Source organism: Dermacentor silvarum, chromosome 8, assembly GCF_013339745.2.
Source record: "Dermacentor silvarum isolate Dsil-2018 chromosome 8, BIME_Dsil_1.4, whole genome shotgun sequence".
Classification (NCBI taxonomy): domain Eukaryota; kingdom Metazoa; phylum Arthropoda; class Arachnida; order Ixodida; family Ixodidae; genus Dermacentor; species Dermacentor silvarum.
This window is the reverse complement of record NC_051161.1, coordinates 68,307,290-68,328,265: the sequence shown is the minus strand read 5'-3', so window position 1 is coordinate 68,328,265 and position 20,976 is coordinate 68,307,290. Positions and strand designations below refer to the sequence as shown.

Below are 20,976 nucleotides of genomic sequence, written 5' to 3'. Positions count from 1 at the left end.
TCTAGTATAAATGTGTTAGGGGAAATCTTCCTCGTCTAGAAGTCTGAAGAATGCTAGATATTTGCAAGTGGTGCTTGCATCACCATTCTGAGCGACCTTTTATTATGCATTGATGCATTAATGATTGATTCACTTGGTTTAACAGTCCAAAGCAACACTGCGGTAGGAAGTAGGCTGTAGCAGATACATTAGGATTAATTATGATGACCTTGGGTGGGTTGGTTAGTTCCAGTGTTTATTACAAGCTTGAGTTTTTTCACTCACACCTGTACCTAAGTACATAAGTGTTCTTGCATTCCACCCGATCAAAAAGTGTCCACCATGGCTGGGAATCAAACCTGCAACATCACTCTGAGCAGCAGAACAACACACTGACTAAGCCACTGCACTAGGTATGGCCTGGTGCGTACTAACAGCAGCAGCAACACTACTACTCGGTGTATGCCACACAAAGAGCAATATCATTTGCTTAAAATAAATTTATTTGAAATGCTGGGAAAGTAGGTGCTATGTAAGTGGCCAGACTTCATCGCCTTATTGTTCATGTGACCCAGATTGCATCAGACTGACACCATGATTACGAATATTGAAGAAATATGTCAGAAAGTCCTGCACAAAGTATAACACAGTTTTATCATTTCATCAAAGCAGCATTTATTGAAGCTGGCCAGCTGCAATATCTTCAAAATAAGCTACATAGTGGGGGTTAGTTGGCATTGTGGATACATTTTGATCGAACAAGTAATACCCCTGTCACACGGCACGTGTAATGGCATTCGCAGCGAATGAGATTACGTGTTAATGCCATTTTTGTTGCTTCTACACGGGCATAGTGAATGACATTCACTGCTAATGGCATTCGCCCGTTGAATGAGTTTCCCGAACTCATTCATGCGCGACTTGTGTACTCTCGACGACAGGGGCTTGGCAAAAAAATTACAAAATAGATAAGTTAAAACGAAATGTAATATATTTTCCGATAACCGTCCAATGTTTGCCATTGTATTGTTAACAATATAGTGAAAATATGTAAACAAGAAGCACGATTTGTAGGGTTTCGTTATCATAGCAGCCTGCCGATAAACATTGACATCAATTGCGAATGCCATTTTGTTTACCCATGTAGACCAGGAACCCAAGATGGCAATGACATTCGGTATGAATGTCATTTACTACAAATGACATTACGTGTGCCGTGTGACAGGGGTATAACTTTTGTCGTAAACACGTAAATGGAAAAGGGACTGCGAGGTCACCTCAGCATCAAAATTTCATGATAAATCTTCAATCCAAATGGTTCAGCACCATGTTAACACCTTCAGGACTCTGCAGAAGTTTTGGCCATTTACTTTTCAGTAAGTGGTTTCGGTCAGAAGAGATGTGCTCGCATCATGTACAACATACAAATTCATCATACATTCCGAAGCAGCACTGTTTGTTGCGGTTCACAGGGCATTCTGCACAAGGGGCACTGTTTGTTAGTTCTCAACCAGCCCGTGATGCAATACCAGCAGTAGACGTGGCCACAAGGAATCACAGAAGCATTCTTCGCAGAGTCGACGCACATGCAACAGTTATACTTCGATAACTCGGTGTGAACATCATCGCTGGCTCCCGATGCTTTGAGCGACCTAACAGCTGACTGAAGTGACACCCCGAACTCAATGAGCGACAGCCAACCTAACACTTTGTAGTATCGCGCAACATCTGGCGTAGAGAGCCAGTTTCTTATCAGCACATATCTGATTCCTGTCAACCTCTTGGCAGGACTGTAGTATCCGCCGAGAAGATAGAACAATATCGTGTGCACTTGCAACGCTCTCGTAACAAGCGTGGCCAGCGCTTCACCGTCCACTTTCCGTTTTTTCTTGATAAGTTTTAACGTCCCGCGGATCAAGTTACCTCCGAATGACTGCAAGACTACGAATGTGAGCCGCTGAGCAAGGGTGGGGACCGACTTGAGAGACCGGCCCAGTTGCACAATGTGCACGTATTCCTCGCCCAAAGTCTGGAAGCCACTCAGCGTCGTTGCGCAGTAGTACATGAGGCTGGCTAATGCATCTACCTCTAAACGCCACCGCATCCATGGTCGCATTCCGAGCACAGCACGGGCAATTTCCGACACATCCTTTTGCAGCGACAAGATATGTTGCTCATCTTTCTGGTGAGCCCGCAAAATCTCGGGCTGAAGCGCGGGTTTAAATCGCGACATTTGGACACAAATTCGGGCAGCTGTCACACAAACTTAAGGCATCTGTTCAAACGGCAAAAACTTCAGGTGCAGAACTCTAGACAAGGACACCATAAATTAAAGAAAGGACACATTCAGTTTCCGCATTTTCCGCGTCGCAAATAATCAAGCCCTTCGCCTGCCTTAGCCACGAGTCAGTTATTTAGCCAACGGCCGCCAGCACGCAAATCGTATTTTTTTTTTGCGTTTGCTTGACGTAATAAACTGCCATAAAGACGCAGTTACAAATAAACTATTTGTTAAATAAAGTTATTATACGTACTATAAATTTATTGCTTTAGCTTTGTTTGCAGCCTATTCGAGCCAAGTCAAGCACATCGAGTCAAGCCAAGCATCTGTAGTCTTTCGCATCATGTCGGAAGAGAATCGTACCTCAGTGACTCAAGCGAAAGATGGGCCTGTTCAATCTGAAAACACAATTTCTGGCAAGACATTTGGAGGTTCGGAAAGAAGCCGTAACCGACAAAGTAAAGAACCTATCATGGAAGGAGCGCTTGAGATAGGAGATCACTACATGGTCCGTCGTTCCGATGACACTTGGCGTAAGTTGATGTTTACGTCGCAAAAGTTTGTGTCAGCTGTCCCTGCGCCTCCAAGAATTCGTTTTAGGTCGTACGTTGACGTCTTGCTTCTTGTCGTACAGATCCTGCGGAGATTATTCAAGTTCGCCCGTGCGATCACGACGTAGGAAAGTGGGAGTACTACGTTCATTACGAGGGATGTAAGTGACAAGCCGTAATACGTCGGTAAAATATATTGACTCGGGCCGTGGCTTGAACTGCCACTATTTACGCATCTTAGGGCTTTTGTCGTGTGTTGGTCGATGCAGATAACCGTCGTCTGGACGAATGGGTTGACCGTGACCGGTTCAACTTGTCGTCGTCGCAAAAGGAGGAGCTGAAGAATCCGATGGGGCAAACAGACTGCATAGAGCAGTCGGACCGAAAAATTACACGCAACCAAAAGCGGAGACATGATGAGATCAATCACATTCAGAAGGTGATATTTCCATTCTCAAAACTTGTTAACAGTTGCTATAAACACATGTCTTTGCGAGGCGATGGTGGTATTCAAATTGCTGCTGTTTTTCAGACATACGCCGAAATGGATCCGACGACGGCCGCGCTTGAGAAAGAGCACGAGGCGGTAAGTCCACCAACCTAGTGTGTTCGTCTATAAACTCGTATCACGGTAACTTTCATTCCTTTTTTTTTCCCCTCTTTCTTTATTCCCAACAGATCACAAAAGTGAAATATGTTGATAGGATACAATTTGGTAAATATGAAATAGATGCGTGGTATTTCTCACCCTTCCCCGAGGACTACGGAAAAGTGCCAAAGCTCTGGATCTGCGAGTTCTGTCTGAAGTACATGAGGCTGGAGAAGTCCTACCGTTACCACCAGGTAATTGTAGCAGTGCTGTATGCGTGAAGGTTAAGGTAGTGATAAAAATAATAACCACTTCAGATGCTAGGTTCTGCAACGTGTAGATGCAAGCTGTTCATCTCAGTAGCGCCGCACAGAGCAGCACGTGGCCTTCATGTTGATACACAATAATCAACGGGAGCTGTTGGTGTGTCGGGGAAAGGACATGCATAATGTTAGCGTCGCCACTTGGCTCAGTGACAGATGAACAGCTTGCTTCCCCTGAGACTGTTTGATGACACTGATAATTGTGTGCCTGTAGTCACGTGGTATTTTTCGTATTTTGTGGGATTTCTTTCTTTGCTGAAAAATGGAAACACGCAAGTGTACCTTGCTGGAAACACCTCTTGTGTGAAAGCACGGAACATTAAACAGCGAGACAAGAGCACAAATCTTGTCTTCATGTATTTGTGTTCTTGTCTCACTGTCAAACATTTCACACTTTCACTCATGATGCTTCAAAACCAACTATCCTAATCAGTTGTGCTACTCGGAAACACCTGATTTTGACATCTATTATGACTCTACAACCCCCTAATCGAAACCTTGACAATTAGAACAACCAATTAAAAGTTTGCTAGCAGCTTTTAATTAGCTAGTTGGATGTCAGGGACTAAATAAATTACCGCCAGTTAATCAACGAAGCTCGTAAGAGCAACATGAACTTTGTCTCATTCGAGTAGAATAATCCTGTCTTTCTTAAAAACTTGGTGCACGATAGCTGCGACGCCCTATATTGGCACTGCCATTTGTGTTTGCATCTAACAGAAATCTGAAGGTAGAGAATTAGCATGCACACATGAAGTCAGTAATATCAAGGAATATGTGGGCGCCCATATTGATTTCTGTACCAGGACTTTGCATTTACAGAGAGCCTACACAGTGCTGCATTTGGCTTAAGCGTGCCTTTAATAATAAATTTGATATTGCATTTCAGCTCTTCACATTTATCCTTACCTAGTTTGTGCTGAAAAGTGAAACAAGCAAATTATGAAGAACCTCACAGGCTTTCGGAACCTTCCAAAGACAAAAGCATTCTAACCTTTTCCGTGCCATTTTTTTTTTTTTTACAGGAAAGCTCCAAAATTTTCCAATTATTTCATGACTGAGCTGACATGACTGGTTCTCGAAATCTAGAATTCGTTGTGTGAACCGCGTGAAAGCACATTGAGCAAATCGCCAGTGGGACACCAGGCTGGTCACCTACCTGCTTCCCTACGTCATCGCTCCTCCATGTGTTACTGTGGAGCACGTCTTCTCCTTGTTAGGCGCTGCACAGTTCGCTTTGCATGCCCATTGCCACTGCATCTCGAGATGAAATAACTGTTTCCATAGGTTCTACCACCTAGGTGTTGGTTGTATGCACGGTTGAAAAGTCACCAAAAATGGTTTTAACTTGGTGTCCCAGGAGGGGCTAATATGAGAAGGCTCTGTGTGGTTAGTTGTGCAAAGGACAATGTTTTGGCTGCGATGTTCTCCAGTTACACAAATCTTAAAATCTCGTCGTTTCAGGAATGGACGCAAAAGTGGTCGTGGCACAACTGTCAGCAGCAGTAGGGTCCAAACTTGTGGGTAAATTGAAGCTGAAAGTGCGAGCCCACTGTTAACCCTTTACTAACCGAAGCAGATGACGAAGTGTATCGCGCTGCAGGTGACGAGGAGGCTACAGCTGTTGCTCGTATGGGGTTTCACCGTCAAGCAACAAACTTCAGCGACACTGATCTCAGTCGCGTCTCTTGTCACCGTCACATGCAAAATAGCTTAAATGAGGTTGATACTTTATTCATGTACTGTGAGAAAAGAAAAACCCAGAGGTGCAGGCGGCAAAGCGTTTTTGCCGAGCAACGTCTACATAAGAGAGGCCACCAGAGGCTCGAACTGTTCTTTACAGTCTTCAGTACTAAGTTGAAGCACCAAACTTACTCACTAGAGCTCTCCAGGTCTTCTACATTTGTTGCGGGGGAGAAATGACATAAACCACATTTCCGGCATTGGAAAGGGTGGCCGTCGTCACCACAACTGCGCAATCATTATAAAAGCCCAGGAGAGCCAGACTTATGCTGCATTTCTGTCAACTGCACCCATAAAAATACATTTTCTGGAAAGTTTGTGCCACTTAGTAGTGCAGCATTCACACCAAAATGATAATACGACTGCCATTTGGTGGCGCTTATTAGACGAAAGGAAATCCATGGGCAAGTGAGACTTGTCGCTGGCATATATAGGAGGAAACGCCTGGACTAGTGAGATTCACGTGCAGCATGGATAAATAGCAAGAGCAGGCTTCATCATAGGTGGCAGACAAGACTTTCAGACAAGGGAAACAGCATGTCAGCTCGTGTTCAGCTTAATTCTCTATCTTGTGCACAGGTTGCATGCCATGCGCACTCCTCTCAGTTTTTCTTTTCTTCGTACGCTGCTATGTGGAGCAGACAATGCTGCTTGAAACATGCATTTCAACAAATGTTCTCATTGTTCTGATGATGGTCCCATTTAATGTTGCCCTTTTCAGAGTGAGTGCATATGGAGACAGCCACCTGGCAAAGAGATATATAGGAAAGGCACAGTCTCCTTGTGGGAGGTGGATGGCAGAGATCACAAGGTATGTAGTTGGAAGACTTTCCAGGCATTCTCCACACTAAATGGCAGTGCAACAGCATGAAATTGACCCGACTAATGTGTATTCAAGCAGCTTAGCCATCTTTGCTCTCTACCTTGCAAAGAAGTTATGCCAACACTAAGTGTCGCATCATGCTAGCAACCTTTGTTAGTGTTTAGTTTGGTTTGGTTGCTGAACAATAAAAGTGTCAATGATTTTACATTTATTTTCTTGCCTGCTAACTCTCCCTTTTGACCACTCCTCCCGATTGCACGGACGCAACTCGAAATGTCCCGAAAAATAGCTCCTGCCTTTTATCATCATCAGCCTATTTTTATGTCCACTGCAGGACGAAGGCTCGTGGTTTAGCCGAGAAGCTATTTATGAAAATGAACTCACTGTATGCATATACCTACCAACTATTCAGAACTAGCTGTACAGTGCATGGATTTCGACTATTTTGTTAGGCCGAAAAAAGTACCGTATTTACTCACTGAATGAACGCACTTTCTTCCACGAAAAATATACGCAAAGTTGGGAGGCGTGTTCATTATGCGGGGTGAAATTCTGAGCAATTTTCTTTCCGTGGCCACCTCTAAAAAAGACGCAGTTTCACCCAAAAGGCAAGCCATTGATTGCGATGGCAAATGCGTAGACAGCTATACGAAGTGAGGATAGTAGTTTTATCAGCCATATAAACTTGCAAACGTTTGCTAACTACGTAAATTAACAAGCATGGTGTCAGCGCGCGCAGGCAAACATCAACACATCACGCTCGATGATCGCGGACACTCGCTGTCAAAACGTTGGCGTGAGGAAGCATGGCAGCAACAGCAAGCGACGTGACCTTCATGCTGCGTGTCGCTTCAACGCAAACTGAGCGGTGAGAACATAGCACGCACAAAGGTATAAGCCGCTGTCGCACTGCTAGACTCGGCCCCCGACGCAGATCGCTTTCAAGATAAGGCGGTGTGCAGTTGCTGTGCCGCCCCCCCCCCCCTACCTCTCCTCCCCCTGGTGCCATGTGCACAACAGAATGCAGCGTGCTTCCTCCCCACTTTCCTCCCTCGAACGCAGGAGATTGAGGTGTGATCGGTGGCGCCGACGACACAAATGCGCCTGGAGTGTCCATATAATTGCTCTCACAATAAAAGCAGGAGACACAAGGTACGATACGGCGTTCGATACAATCATACCCGCCGTATGCCATATCAGACGCCGAATCGTACTGTGTCTCCTACTTCACAGCAGCAAGTTCAGGGTGCATTCATTATGCGAGTAAATACGGTATATCCTGAAAATCACTTTCCAATTCTTGCATGTAGATAGCCGTTGGTCTAGCCACATACAATAAAAGAAGTCGGTGAGCCTACTCTTGTGTATATGATCCGAATCAACATGTTATCATAGAGTTGTTATGTGATTGTAAGGTCGGCATTTCAGCTGCACAGTTAAGAGAATCTTAGTATGTTGTCGTGCTGGCTGCTGAATTAGTTGGGGCTCTCGCCGAATGCGAAGCTGTAGACAGGTGCCCTCTTTCATGACCTACGAGGTTGGTGTTAAGCAGTGCTTCCAATGCGGTTGTAGGTGATCTCAGTGACTGTGCCTAACACCGTATTTCTCCTCGTCCTTTCTCCACAAATAGTGACACTGCCATCGATGCACGTTAATTAAAGGACGCCTAAGTGCCATCCATGTTTAGTGTCATTGGTGTTAGTGTGCTCACTGCTGGACTAATTCTGGCACCGTCTCAGTTTGATGATGACATCATCTTTTCTCACTTGTTGCATTATTTAGGTAACTACTTGCGATGGTAGCACTGAGGAAAGTTTCGCACCGTGACAAATATTCAATAAATGTAATGATGTTGTTCATATGAATGGGTGCATCCAGTCCGCTGCTTATTATTATTATTATTATTATTATTTTGCTTGCCTGGTTGCTTGCTTTGAAGCAAGTGTTCCCAAATTCTCTGGCCTTGGGGAACCCCACCTGCCTTCACAGAGTACTGCGGAACCCCGCCCCCCTCCCCCCTTCCCTGCCAGCTTTCTTTCCCCACCGATGTGCTCATATTTATGGTTTCGCTGTGCATAATTTGAATGGCTATAAAATGAGAGCAAAAGTGCACAAGTTATTGAATCATAAATCAGGTAATCAGTGCGTGAAGTGGGGATGGGATTGGATTAGTATTGGCTGCTCGCAGAACCCTAAAGTGCCTTTTGTCGAACCCCCCTGAGCTCCACGTGAAATCAGTTTGCGAACCCCTGCTTTAAAGGATCACAGTAACCCTTCCCCCACTTGACAAGTCTCCCTAATTCTTGTTTCTGGACTTTGGCAGTTATGTATTTTATGGACAGTTACATATATTCTGCTGCTTGTATCGTATGCGGTGTGTCTGAAAATGGTAGCTAAAAACAGCTTTTGGAGACATTGCTTAAAGACACTTTCTACCTCCTTTGAAAGGTTTAAAGAGTCTGCAAACACAATTTCATGCGCTTCACGTCTTCCGTGCAACTCCGTAGCTTGGATCCCCGAAACTGTATTCACGTTTGTGTGATGCACAAAGCATATGACTTGTGGAAAAATTGCTATAAAATGCCAAGCTTTAGAATTCTCTCCGCTATTTCTGCCAAAGTAAAATGCTCTGGGTTGGACGAGCTGGCTCTGATTGGGTGGCCAAACGCCATGGGTGCATGTTGGCTGCTTCCACTGGTCAAAAATAGTGTTGTCAGCAATCGACACTATTGACCTTATCATCACCTACCTTCGAGCTCAAGATGAACCATCTCAAATAATATCGATGGAAACTTCATTGCAGCCTTCAGGGCCAACTTCCTTGGTGTAAAGTAGAGCTGATTAAGCCTGTCCTCTGTGATACAAAACCTTCACGCTGGTTCCTGTCATTAACTCTAAGGTATTTATAGTGCTTCTACTGCGCTGCTGCATTTTGTTTGTATGCTACTGTTGTTTTGCGTTGTGTCTATGTCGTACTCTGTGGTTGCTTCACTTCAATGATCGTCTGAATTAACCAGTGCACGGCTGTGTATCTCCGAATTATAACGTGCTCGCTGGCATAGAGTAATCCATGGTATAGCGGAAATGGAGGGCAAGTTCAAATGATCATATTGTTCTAATGATTAAGGGGTTGATTTACTGAGTTCTTACTGCATCGCCTTTGATGCACGCTCCCTGACTCGGCAAGGAAAAGCAAATAAGACAGATGAAAGTTGCAGCCATGCACACTTCCTTTCGCCATTCTTCTTGTGCTGCATTGTGGTCAAGTGCCTTGACAGCATGGGCAACAGGCGAGACCAGAAACATATCGGCAAATGCGTGTTTCAACATTGGAGCATTGCGATTCGTCTGGAACATGAAACCACTGCCAATGGCGACTAATAAAAAATGCAGCAATCATATGTGATGTCAAAGGAGTACTGACATATAGCTTTCAGTTTTTGAATCTTTACCGCAAACTTCTCACAAGTGAAAAGATGACACTTGCAAATATGAAGGTTGAGAAACATACAATAGTTTGATACTGAAGTTTGTCTGGAATGCCGGACTTGGCGTCACCAACATTGTTATGATATCATGGTACAGAGTGAAATTTGCTGATGTTGTGTGCCAATAAGGCTAGGTACGATGACATTGCACAGAAAGAAATAAACAAGAATGCTATGCATGCTTCTGGGTGTGCTCGCAAGTGGTAGCCACAGCAGTTTCAGAAATTGAGCAAGTCAGTGAATCATGACCTTACTATGCAGTCACCTTCAGGGTGCTGACTCTGAAAACAGGTTCTTAGAAACAAATATTACAGTAAATTTTTTCAGTGCTTTGTTGTAGATGATAGAAGGCTTGGACTTTCCTTTAACACAAAAGAATGACATGTCAGAAATGTCAGCACTATTTTATGTCAACGTTCTCAACTCTCTGGCTACATGCATTGGTTTCTTGGGATTGCAGATATACTGCCAGAACCTATGCCTCCTGGCCAAGCTCTTCCTGGACCACAAGACACTGTATTTTGACGTGGAGCCGTTCATCTTCTACGTGCTGTGTGAGGTCGACAAGCACGGCGCACATCTGGTGGGCTACTTCTCCAAGGAGAAAGAATCTCCTGATGGGAACAATGTGGCCTGCATCCTTACCATGCCACCTTACCAGCGCAAGGGTTATGGAAAGTTCCTCATCGCTTTCAGTAAGTAAACTGTGCTGCTTGCAATTCCAATAGCCTTGTTGACAATGTCGGACAAGACTTGCCTGGTACTTGCTCTTGCAAGAAGTGGCGAATATTGTGTCCATCATTCGCCGTGGTTGCTAAGTGGCTTTGACGTTACGTGAAATCCCGGCCATCTTGGCTGCATTTTGATAGGTGCCAAATGCGAAAACGCCTGCGTACCGTACATGGGGTACACGTTTAAGAACCCCAGACAGACAGATGAACTTTAGTGATGTCCTGGGAAGAAGGTTCTAGGAACCCGCCGAGGGCAGCGTGAAACCCAGGTGGTCAAAATTAAGCCAGAGTATCCCACGTCGGTGTGCCTCATAATCAGATTGTGCTTTTGGCACGTAAAACGGTAGAACTTAATTTAATTTTCATTGTGTCCATTACAGAGGAAAGGTGCGAATGGGTCGTGTTTGAGGTGTTAGCCCCCCTGGTTACGAGTCAAACAACAAATCCAGACCTATCATTTTGGATAGGCTTAATTCCGTACATAAATGCTGATTCGAGCGCGGGAAACTTTATGCAAAACCAACAGTAGCATTTTGGCATGCTTTTGGCATGCAAGTTTCAGTTGTGGATAGCTAAGCAATCCAATCACAAGGTAATTAATCACTATACTAATTCATTTTAACTCAACATTTTCTTCTGGCACAGTGTACTCTTCATGGTCAGCAATGAAGGTGTGTGGAATGGTGTTGGTACTTTGTGGAGTTAACTTAACTGAAGTCCACGTAAAAACATAGCATGCAGTGCACCTACTGCACAACATTCTCATTCATGTCATCGTGTGTGCACTAGTGTTAAGAACTGAGCTTAAGGTGTTTAAAATAGCATAACGTGTCTCTACGCTGAGTTGTTTTATGGATCTGACGCAGTTGAGTAACATTTTCGGATTCAGTGGAAGAATGGGTGAGTTCGTATTTGTTCATATAATAGTTGGTATTTGGTATTTAGGGGTGACTTGGTATTTGTTCAAAGAATGGATAACAGTGCTAGTGCAGTCCTTTTTTGCAGTCGCAATACTGTTTTGAATGTTTTAGTGGTGAAATAGACCATTGCTGAAATTAACAAATTGAGTGACAGTTATAAGCAATGATGTTGTGGAACACACTACTGAAGAGGCAAGCAATTATTGAAGCTGAGAAAGTGTAAGGAGACTGGAGCATCTTAACAGGGTGCTCATTTCTACAGGTTCTTTGTTTTGGAACAGATGTTTAATAATTGGAACTTTGCAGAGAGGAACAGTTGGAGAACATTCTTCCCATTATCTCTATAAGATGTACTAACACTGCAAAGTCATAACCTACATAAAATATACATTGATGTCCGTTTCTCTAGTATGTTTTCCTGAATGCGGCTTCACTGCTTGTTGAGCCAGGTACCTGCAGGTGAAGTCACTGGAAGTACGGTGTCGTGCTGCGGATTGTCCCGAAAGTAGGGCATATAGTGTACTTTCTAGTGCGCATGGTCAGATAATATTGCAACCTTAACAATTTTTCTTTGGGTTTTTCTGCATTTAGGGGTGTTGCCGTCTCATCGTGTCCGGTAAGAGCTTTTATGATAAACTGAAAGCGGTATGCGATATTTTTTTCTTGCATAACGCATGTTCTCATGTGTCACACTTGCTTTTTTTTTTGTGGCACTTGCTACTAAAGGTCCTCTAAACAGGCCTACAAGCTGCAATGGGTCTAATTTGTAAAGCTTTACTCTAGAAACCCTGCAGCTTGTTTTCAACATGATGCAGATAGGCTGCCCCCTTGCCATGCACTGTAGCTGTGAATACCTGTATGAAATATTTCTGTACATACAGCATGAAGCCTACAATTTCAGCTGCCCTTTCCTTGAACTTCCTGAAATTTCTGCCACTCCTTAGGTTTATTGTACCAGCACAGATAAGCAGGATCGCTGTTAGACATCTTCCAATGTTCTGGGTACCGTATTTACCTGATTTTAATGCATACTTTTCCGAAAAAAAAAGAAAAAAAGAATTGGTTCCGAAAATTGCCTTTGCAGTACAGTGGGATACAAAACCATAATTGCAGTGTTGGCAACAGATGGTAACAGCCAGTGTCATGACAAGATGTTGACAGCTGCGAATTTTCTTATGGGTTGGTGTCAAGGAGACATTTTTTATTACAAAAGCACATTCAAAAAATGTTATTTTACATGCTAAGCTAGCAGCAACCAAACTGTGTTGCTCCACAGACTCTCATGTGCTGCAGGACAAACTGGTGAAGTGGCTTGGCTACCAACCCATTTGTGATTGTTGTGGAACTCTTCAAGAAATGCGGAACATTGAAGACATTGGGCCACACGGTGAACGGCATGTTGTGGCCCATTAACAGCGATAAAGAGCTGACAGTTATAGCAGTGGACATAAGTTGCAAATAAATTTACATTCTAAAAGGTAAATGCTGCAGCTTGATATTGTTTTCCAATCTTTTTATGCTGTAAAATTGGGTGCGCATTTTCTTGGCTTGAACGCAATAACTCTGTGCACATTAGAATCGGATAAATACAGTACCTTCAGCTACAACTTGCTCCGCTACTAATTTTTTGCTACCGGCTAAACTTCAAGAGGGCCTCATTTTGAAGATACTGACATACCAATGTGGTCAAATTTGGTTTGGCCCTCGATGTCTCTAAGTGCACATTATGTTGCAATAATTGTGCTGATTTCCACATGTACATTTTCTCCAGGCTATGAGCTGTCAAAGTTGGAAGGCACAGTCGGGTCTCCCGAGAAGCCTCTCTCTGATCTGGGCAAGCTCAGCTACAGGAGCTACTGGTCCTGGGTGCTCCTCGAGATCCTCCGAGATGTCCGTGGAGCCTTGTCTATTAAAGACCTTAGGTGAGAATGAAAATCGCCTGCCGTGGTTATGTGAAAAGTTGGAGTGAAAGCTACTGCAAACACACACATGTTTACAGACAGACAGAAGCAGTTGTGCAATGCAGACCTGTGCGCTTTAAAGGTGCAGTTTATAAGCAGATTTTTATCTTCTCTTTTTTTTTGCATAGCAGCACTATTACTGATGAAATATAATTCATAGCATCTCAATTTCACCACCTACTAAGTCCTGTATGTGTGCCAAAGACTAGCAGAATGAATGCCACTTGTTAATACTGTAAAATCACCATGGCGCCGCTAGTGGTGCGAGTCATCTGCTGTGCATGTCTCGAGTGAAATTTTTGAAAGAGACCGTACTGCGGTGGCACAGTTTTGGAACTGCCAGCTGTCTTCCCGTGTTTTTCATGTGGCAAGTGACTGTACTCCGAAGTTAGAGCCAATTTGATAAGCTAAGTGTAGCATTCAAAATGCAGTTCTTCATTTTCAGAGCCGTCAGAAGCAGAATTGTCATCATCATGAGATGGCTGCAGAGCATATTTTTTTGAAGATTGCTGTGGCTATAACGTGGCTTCATTTTGTGTTTGACTACGATCACTTTCGGAGATACTACCACATTCGCAAGATTTTGCACAACTTGGCCCCGGATGCGTCGGTGCACATGGCCATGAGTGTTTCTGGCGCTGTGCCAAACTTACTATCTGCGTAGAGTGCCGGGAACGCTCTTTGTCACGTAAATTAGACAAGTCTGATGCAAGTGATCGCTCAAGAATACCGCCTTGCTTGCTTGGTGTCTGTGGCCAATGAAGTGCAAATGGTGACGACGACACGCTGCTTTCATTATGAAAGCTCGTTAAAAAACAATTAAAAGTTTTCGTTCTGTGAAAAATGTAACATGTCTCGTTTTTTTTTTCTGATCACAAACGGGGGAGATATTATATTTATCTGTTATAAATCACACATATTACAATCAGGTGCATGTTACATTCAAGTGCACTTTTATTTTCATTAAGCCCGCAAAAATTGGCTGCCAATTAGATTCGAGGGCATGTTAGAATCGTGCAAATACGGTATTCAATTGAATCTTATGCTTCTTGGTGTTCACTCCGGTTCGTATTTTGGTATTTGAAATTTTCGAAGTACAATTAAACTTCATTATAATGAAGTCGGTAAAATCTGCACTTTGCTTCGTTCTATCGAAATTCAGTGTTTTATGCACATAAGCACACTTATCGAGGTTTTTTCTTATGCAAAGGGAGCCACAAAACTTTCGGAATTATCGGGCAATCGGAAAAACTGAAGTTGAATGAGAAAAAAAAAATCATTTTGTTGAATTTGAGAGTTAGCAACAAGAGATACGGTTTCATGTTGTTGGTCTCATCTTCACATTGAATGTATGAAACGAAGCCAGTCACGCTTTAGTGTCCACTCTGCCCCCACGGTTGATAGTGTCGCCTGCAGTGGGACAAATCAGGCAGCAGAAAGCGCGTGCGTTACCTGCCTCTTGCTCCAACGTGTCTCTGAAACTCAAGATTATCCAACCTCCAGCACTGAGCAGGCGAAAAGACAGCGCACGATGCCAAGTCTGCACACGCGGCAGATTACCATATTTTTGCGTGTAAACCCGCACCCCCCAATTACAACAGCCCGGAAAAAAAAATATATATCCACGTGTATAATCCACGAAAATAACTGCATACAACAACGCTCAAATCTTTGCAAAAACAGTCTCCACTCAAGGATGCACAACTCGTCCACGTCGTATCTACGGCCGGCGACTCGGTTTCCCCGTTCTTTGGCGATGCTGACAAAGCTGTATTCGCACGGTGGTTGTATCGCGGACGAATCAGTCATGTGATACGTAATGTGGATCGGATCACTTCGCAGCTAGCACTCACACGACAGCGGATGACTGCGCGGACGGAGAAGCCCTTGCATGGGTAACAGCGACAGAGCAAACATGATTGAGCCGATTATCCCAACGGTGATTTGGCGTAGCACTGTAGTGCAGACCGCTTTGCGTGGGACTGAGGGAATGCCATGATAACGGGTGCCGTATGAGTTTTTCAGTGCCGCATGCGCTGTTTGCTAGCTACTAAACGCAAAATGGTTACTCGTAAAGAGCAAGAGGGCCCATGAAAGAGGGGAGAAGGGAGCTTCAACGCGCAGCGGTTCGATAATGAAACTTTGAATGGCGGGGAACCTTGTCTTGAGGTAGGGCTTCACGGCAGCGCGGTGTGCGTTGCTGTGAGGCCATACTTTAAGGCAAAATTTGCATATAATCTGCACCTCCACTTTACTGTTCAATTTTTTGAAAATGTGATGTAGCTTAGACATGCAAAAATATGGTACCTCTAAAACAGAGCGCGTGGGCTGCGTATGGACTCAGCTTAACCGTACTGATAGCCATGCGCAGCCACGGATGCTCAAGAAAAAGAGACGTGTGCCAACCTGTTTCCCCTCCCCTCTCCTTGCTCGCAAAGAAAGAAGGCACTTATCAAGCCACCATCCTTCACAGCTTGCCCTTGCACGTTTGCACGCGCACACAGTTCTTGCATGCAGCGCATAGAGTGGGATAGGCTCTTATCGCACTTGGGCTTTTTGCCTTCGGTGGTCACTCTTGGTTGCGGTGCGCATGATTTGAGAGGTGTATTGCAAGCAGCCGCATGTAATTAAACCATTTGACCATCTGCGTCTTTGGTCGTTTCCATTTATTGTACAGGTGTTCCTTCGCGGTGGCAGTGAAATTTCATTATAATGAAATCGTGCGTAAACATAGTTCGTTATAGTTAGGTTTAAATACATGGTGTCCTACAGACAAGAAGTTATAAAAAGGTAAATCGTTATGTCAAGAATTTCGTTCTATTGAAGTTGACTATACAGTTAAACCTCTTTATTTTACAGTTAAACCTGCTTATAACGAACCTCCATGTAACGAATTCCTGGATATAACAAAGTTTTTCTATTCCCGCCATTACTCCATAGAAGCACATGTATTTGAGACCTCTACGTAACAAAGTGGCAGCGGGAGACCCCCTTGAAATAACGAATTTTCCCCGCCGACAACCTAGAGATTTCGCCACAAATTTTGTCATTTTTGCGCGAGCAGCAACCGGAAGCACCTTCACCGCGACGGAATGCGAAGCGAGCGCACGTGTGCGTGCGTGCGAGCGTGCGCGAGGCAGGCCTGCATCCCTCGACCCGGCAATCTTGCTGCCGTGGGCGTGACCTTTCCCCCTCCCTTCATTCAAACCCGATCCTGCTGCTTGCTGCAGCTGGCCTAGCCCGCCAAGCCGGCACTCTCTCCTTTTCCAGTTGATGTTGCCGACGCGCTGGTACACGCTGTGACACATCACACTTGCTGTCAAACACTGACGGCGTGTGGGAGCGCCGCGGGAGAAGCGAGCGAAGTGACCTTCGTGCTGTTGTCTATCACTTCAACGCAAACTGAGCGCTGAGAACACTCAGCACGCACAAAGCTACGAGCCGCCGATGCACCTACACTACCTAGACTACCTAGACTGCACCAACGCAGACAGCTTTCAAGATACGGCCCGCGCGCCGCGCAGTACGCAGTTGATGCCAGAGTACAGTACAACACCGCCCGCTATCCCTCCCCCCTCGCTCCCTTGCCGGTGCCTTGAGCGCAACGGAAGAAGGCGCACTTCCTCCCTGCTTTTCTTTCTTGCACGCGCGAGATTTAGACGCGGTCGTCGGCTCCCCTCGCACGTTTTCACTCGCACATACAGCATACGGCGCGCGGCGACTGTGTTATCTCCCTTGGACTTTATACGGAACATCTATGAGCCAAAACCAATTTTAGGGCCACAACGTGTCATAGACGCCATCTTTAGATAGCAAATATGGATCTCAAGGGTCATACTTTTGCTGGCGGAAATCGAAAATGTCATAAGTGACGCCCCCGGCACTTTGGGCGGCCAATGCCATCGTCAAGAAACCAAGCCAAGCGACATGAAAAGTCAAAATGGCCGCTCGGGCCATCGCGGGGTGGCAGTTCGCAACGCATGATGCTGGAACGGCCCCACAGTTGCGACGTAACAGCGGGGTTACCAATGCATTGGGTTCTATGGCAGCTGTGCCGGGACTAGCCGGAAACGACGTAACAGCTGGGAAAATGCAGCACCCGGGAACGTGACAGCGGAGTTCTACTGTAACACTATACGACGGTACGACGCCATTGTGACTCTCGCTCTTCGTTTCCGATGCCTTGCGCTTGTGCGAAACGACACGCGTCCACGCATCCAGTACCTGGTGTGACATTCCAAGGATAAGTGCTTCGACGAAAACGGAAAACGGGTGCGCGTTACAATCGAGGGCGTGTTAGAATCGAATAGATACGGTAAGCGTTTCTTTTTTGAATTTTCGTGCCGAACCTGCATATAACGAAATCCTCTTTATAACGAATTTTTTAGGGAATTTGTCAATTTCGTTATATCCAGGTTTAACTGTGTAATGATCCCAGATATAACCATCTATCGGTTATAATGACCACATTTCAGTGAACTTATGAATTTCACAATCCACCTATTGAAACTGTTTCCAGATATAACGAAAATTTTTTAACCATCGCACTGTTACAACGAACGATTTGAGCCCGGTCAAGGTAAAAAGAGGGTGCAAGCGAAGTACCAAAGCATGGAAGCATGATCATATTGGGCGCATAGCAGCGCCTGCCCCACTCCAGTCCAACCACGACGATAATATGGCATGTGACCTTCAAGATGAGCGAGTGAGTGACTGCCGCATGCAGATTTCAGAAGCCACGAAGGCTTTCAAGGCATGCCTGCAGAGAGAGGGCATACAGCATAAACAGCATGGCACGGGGCATGCACTGGCGCATGCGCCAGCGCGATATCGGATGCCACGATGACTGCATTCACGTTTTTGCTTCAGCTGTCCATTCGGCATGACATGCATTACGCGTATTTAAATGATTTGGAACGACCTTCTGTGTCCTTCTACCATGGGAACCATGGCCGCTCAAGTGTTCCTGTCGTTACTGTCAATATTCACACTGCCCGAGTCGGCGATAACTCTGCACCACGCATTGCTGCCATGCAAGGTTGCAGAGGATCGGCGGTTACTACGCAGTTATCAGATCACGGTTCAGTGGCACTTCATTTACGCATCGCCGATGGCTGATAACAGTTTGTGACGTTCTACCTTTCAAACATCGCACTTTTTTCGTCTGAAGCGACATAGATAACACAATTTTACGGCTCTTGTGTGACTGGCGCGCACTCGTAATTCCGAGACCATGGTGTCCAAGACCTTCACAGAATGGTGGCATGCCGCAGTAGTTTCCGGCCAACTGGAACACTTCGCTCTCTTGTGCAGAATAGTCATGTTTTGCTGGTAGTAACATATCACAAGCTCTTGAATAACAAATAGCGGCTGCACTTGCAGTTTCGAAATAACAGGTGATCACAACCGGGAGTCGTTTTCAAAGAGCTATCCATCCGATGCTGCATTTCGTTCTTTAGATGAACGTTTCTAATGGAAATTTGCAGCTAGGTGCAGGAATGCACCAAGAACAAGACACTGAAAATCTAGTTTTCGGACCAAAGTGCTGCCAAATTGCAACTGCTGACGTCAACTTCGGTGCGGTTAATTTTGTACGGTGTTTAAGGGCGAATATATAAGTAAGGAACTACTGTCATAACGGCCAATTCTTGTGGAACTATTGAGTTTGTTATAAACGGGTTTGGAACTGTATGCACTATAGTACAATATATCAAAGGAAAAAGGAAATCCTGAAAAATTACTTTTAAGCCTGACAGGTGAACAGCGCAAAAAGACGAAGGACAAGATGGGGAACGCACCAGGGCTGTGTGTGTGTTCCTCTTCTTGTCCTTCGTCTTTTTGCACTGTTCACCTGTCGAGTATGTGCCGATTAGCCCAAGCCTCCACGGTGTTACTTTTAAGCCTTATGCAAATTTGAGGTGAAGTAAATTCACAAATTTAAAGGTGCAGTGTAGCCTCAGTGCTGCAGTAGGGCCTTTGAAGATGCTTTGCATTTTCATTTTATGGATGCTGAGTTGCTTGAATGTTGACTAATTTCAGCCAGATGACCAGCATAACACAGGGTGACATAGTGACCACACTGCAGAGCCTCAACATGGTGAAGTATTGGAAGGGCCAGCACGTGATCTGCGTGACACCCAAGCTCGTGGAAGAGCACCTGAAGAGTGCCCAGTACAAGAGGCCACGACTTCAAGTTGACATCTCTTCTCTGCGCTGGACCCCCCCAAAAAAGCGGCCCAAGCAAGGAAAGAAGGCCTAGGTTTTCTCATAGGAAACATGCTCCTGTGTGAAACAGACTGGCATATTGGCACAAAACTGCATTGCGCACAGGATAGATTATGCACTCGTAAGGCACATCTTTCGCTATTTAAGAATCATCGTCATTATCTGCGTCATCAATTTGTACTGTTTTGTAATATAGAGTATAAATAAACTTCAGATGTTGATCCGTTAACCGCTGTGCTCTTGAATTGATAACAGTGATGTGATTCCTGTGCTCATTGTGTCAAGCTGCCTAAACCTGCTACATCAGGTTGCACTTAGGCATAATTTGAATAATTTATGCTGAACCTATGCTAGGATTTTGTTTTTACTGTCTTTCTGGAAAACACTCAGTTACTCATGACTTTGTAATATGATTTCGTGTGGTCATAGAGGAAAGAGTTGTGTTCTTTGTAAAAAACGAACTGGGGATGCGCTGCTGTCGGCATGGACGAGTAGCATCCACGTACTGTGATGTGACACAATTAAACGGAGGAAGATGAATGAGGCTGTTAATGATGTACGACCGCACTCTTTCATTTTTTGCACTAAATGGTGTGCATTGTCTAAAATATTCAATGTCAAGATATCTTAGTGACCAATATAACAGTTAAGAAGCGTTTACTGCAACAACTATATCAACAGAATCTGCATAGTAACGGCAATTTTCATGATCTCGTGCAAATTGCAAATTATGCACACTCGTAACGTGTTGGGTGAACTCACACAAAATTCTGCTTTAACGACAAGGGCCTCTTGACCTTCGCAGTGCAGAAGTTGCAGCAGTGTCATGTAAGCTTCTACATACGGTAAGTGCTCTAGCGTCTCCCAACTCGAATTATTTCCTCATTGAGCTGACTGGCAACAATATCAGCGCCTTGCAATGTAGTAGGCAAGGTTGACACTAGCATGTGGGTCACAGTCAAAACACCTTTCATTTGTTGATGGTTTCTCTGGCGTCTCTGATATTGTGTGGCTTTTTCGTCGTATATTTGTGAGGCTGTGTGATCACTATCCACCCTGGCTTGTCTGCATTCAGAGCTGTGTGGCAACATACCTTTAGTTCAGTTTATGCCATTGAATGAGACATACGTTGGGCAGGACCAAAAATATTTAATTTGCTCAATTAACAACGGTTGAAATAAAGAGCCTCTGTTGTACTGGTTGGGCCTTTTGTAATTATTTGCTATGAATATATATGCGTGATCTGCAAAAGCTGTGTTAAAAATACAGAAGTTGTAGTGAGACAATAATTTTGTTAAATTGCAGTAAATGTTATATAGATTTTAGTGAAGTCACAGATACAAAGGAAACATGTATGATGCA

General features: G+C 44.6%; 2 protein-coding genes across 2 annotated transcripts; one reads left to right on the top strand and one right to left on the bottom strand.

Annotated features, from left to right (window-relative positions):
- Positions 1–216: 216 nt before the first annotated feature.
- LOC119461381 (peroxisome biogenesis factor 10) lies at positions 217–2,366 on the bottom strand. Its single transcript, XM_037722675.2, has one exon. The coding sequence runs from the start codon at positions 2,210–2,212 to the stop codon at positions 1,412–1,414; it is 801 nt and encodes a 266-aa protein (XP_037578603.1). The 5' UTR covers positions 2,213–2,366; the 3' UTR covers positions 217–1,411.
- Positions 2,367–2,583: 217 nt separating this feature from the next.
- On the top strand, positions 2,584–19,843 carry LOC119461380 (histone acetyltransferase KAT8). Its single transcript, XM_037722674.2, has 9 exons — positions 2,584–2,793; positions 2,895–2,972; positions 3,081–3,250; positions 3,344–3,397; positions 3,490–3,654; positions 6,188–6,277; positions 10,238–10,472; positions 13,200–13,350; positions 19,429–19,843. Exons 1-9 carry the CDS (start codon positions 2,604–2,606, stop codon positions 19,646–19,648), a joined length of 1,353 nt encoding a protein of 450 aa, XP_037578602.1. The 5' UTR covers positions 2,584–2,603; the 3' UTR covers positions 19,649–19,843.
- The last annotated feature ends 1,133 nt before the right edge of the window (positions 19,844–20,976 follow it).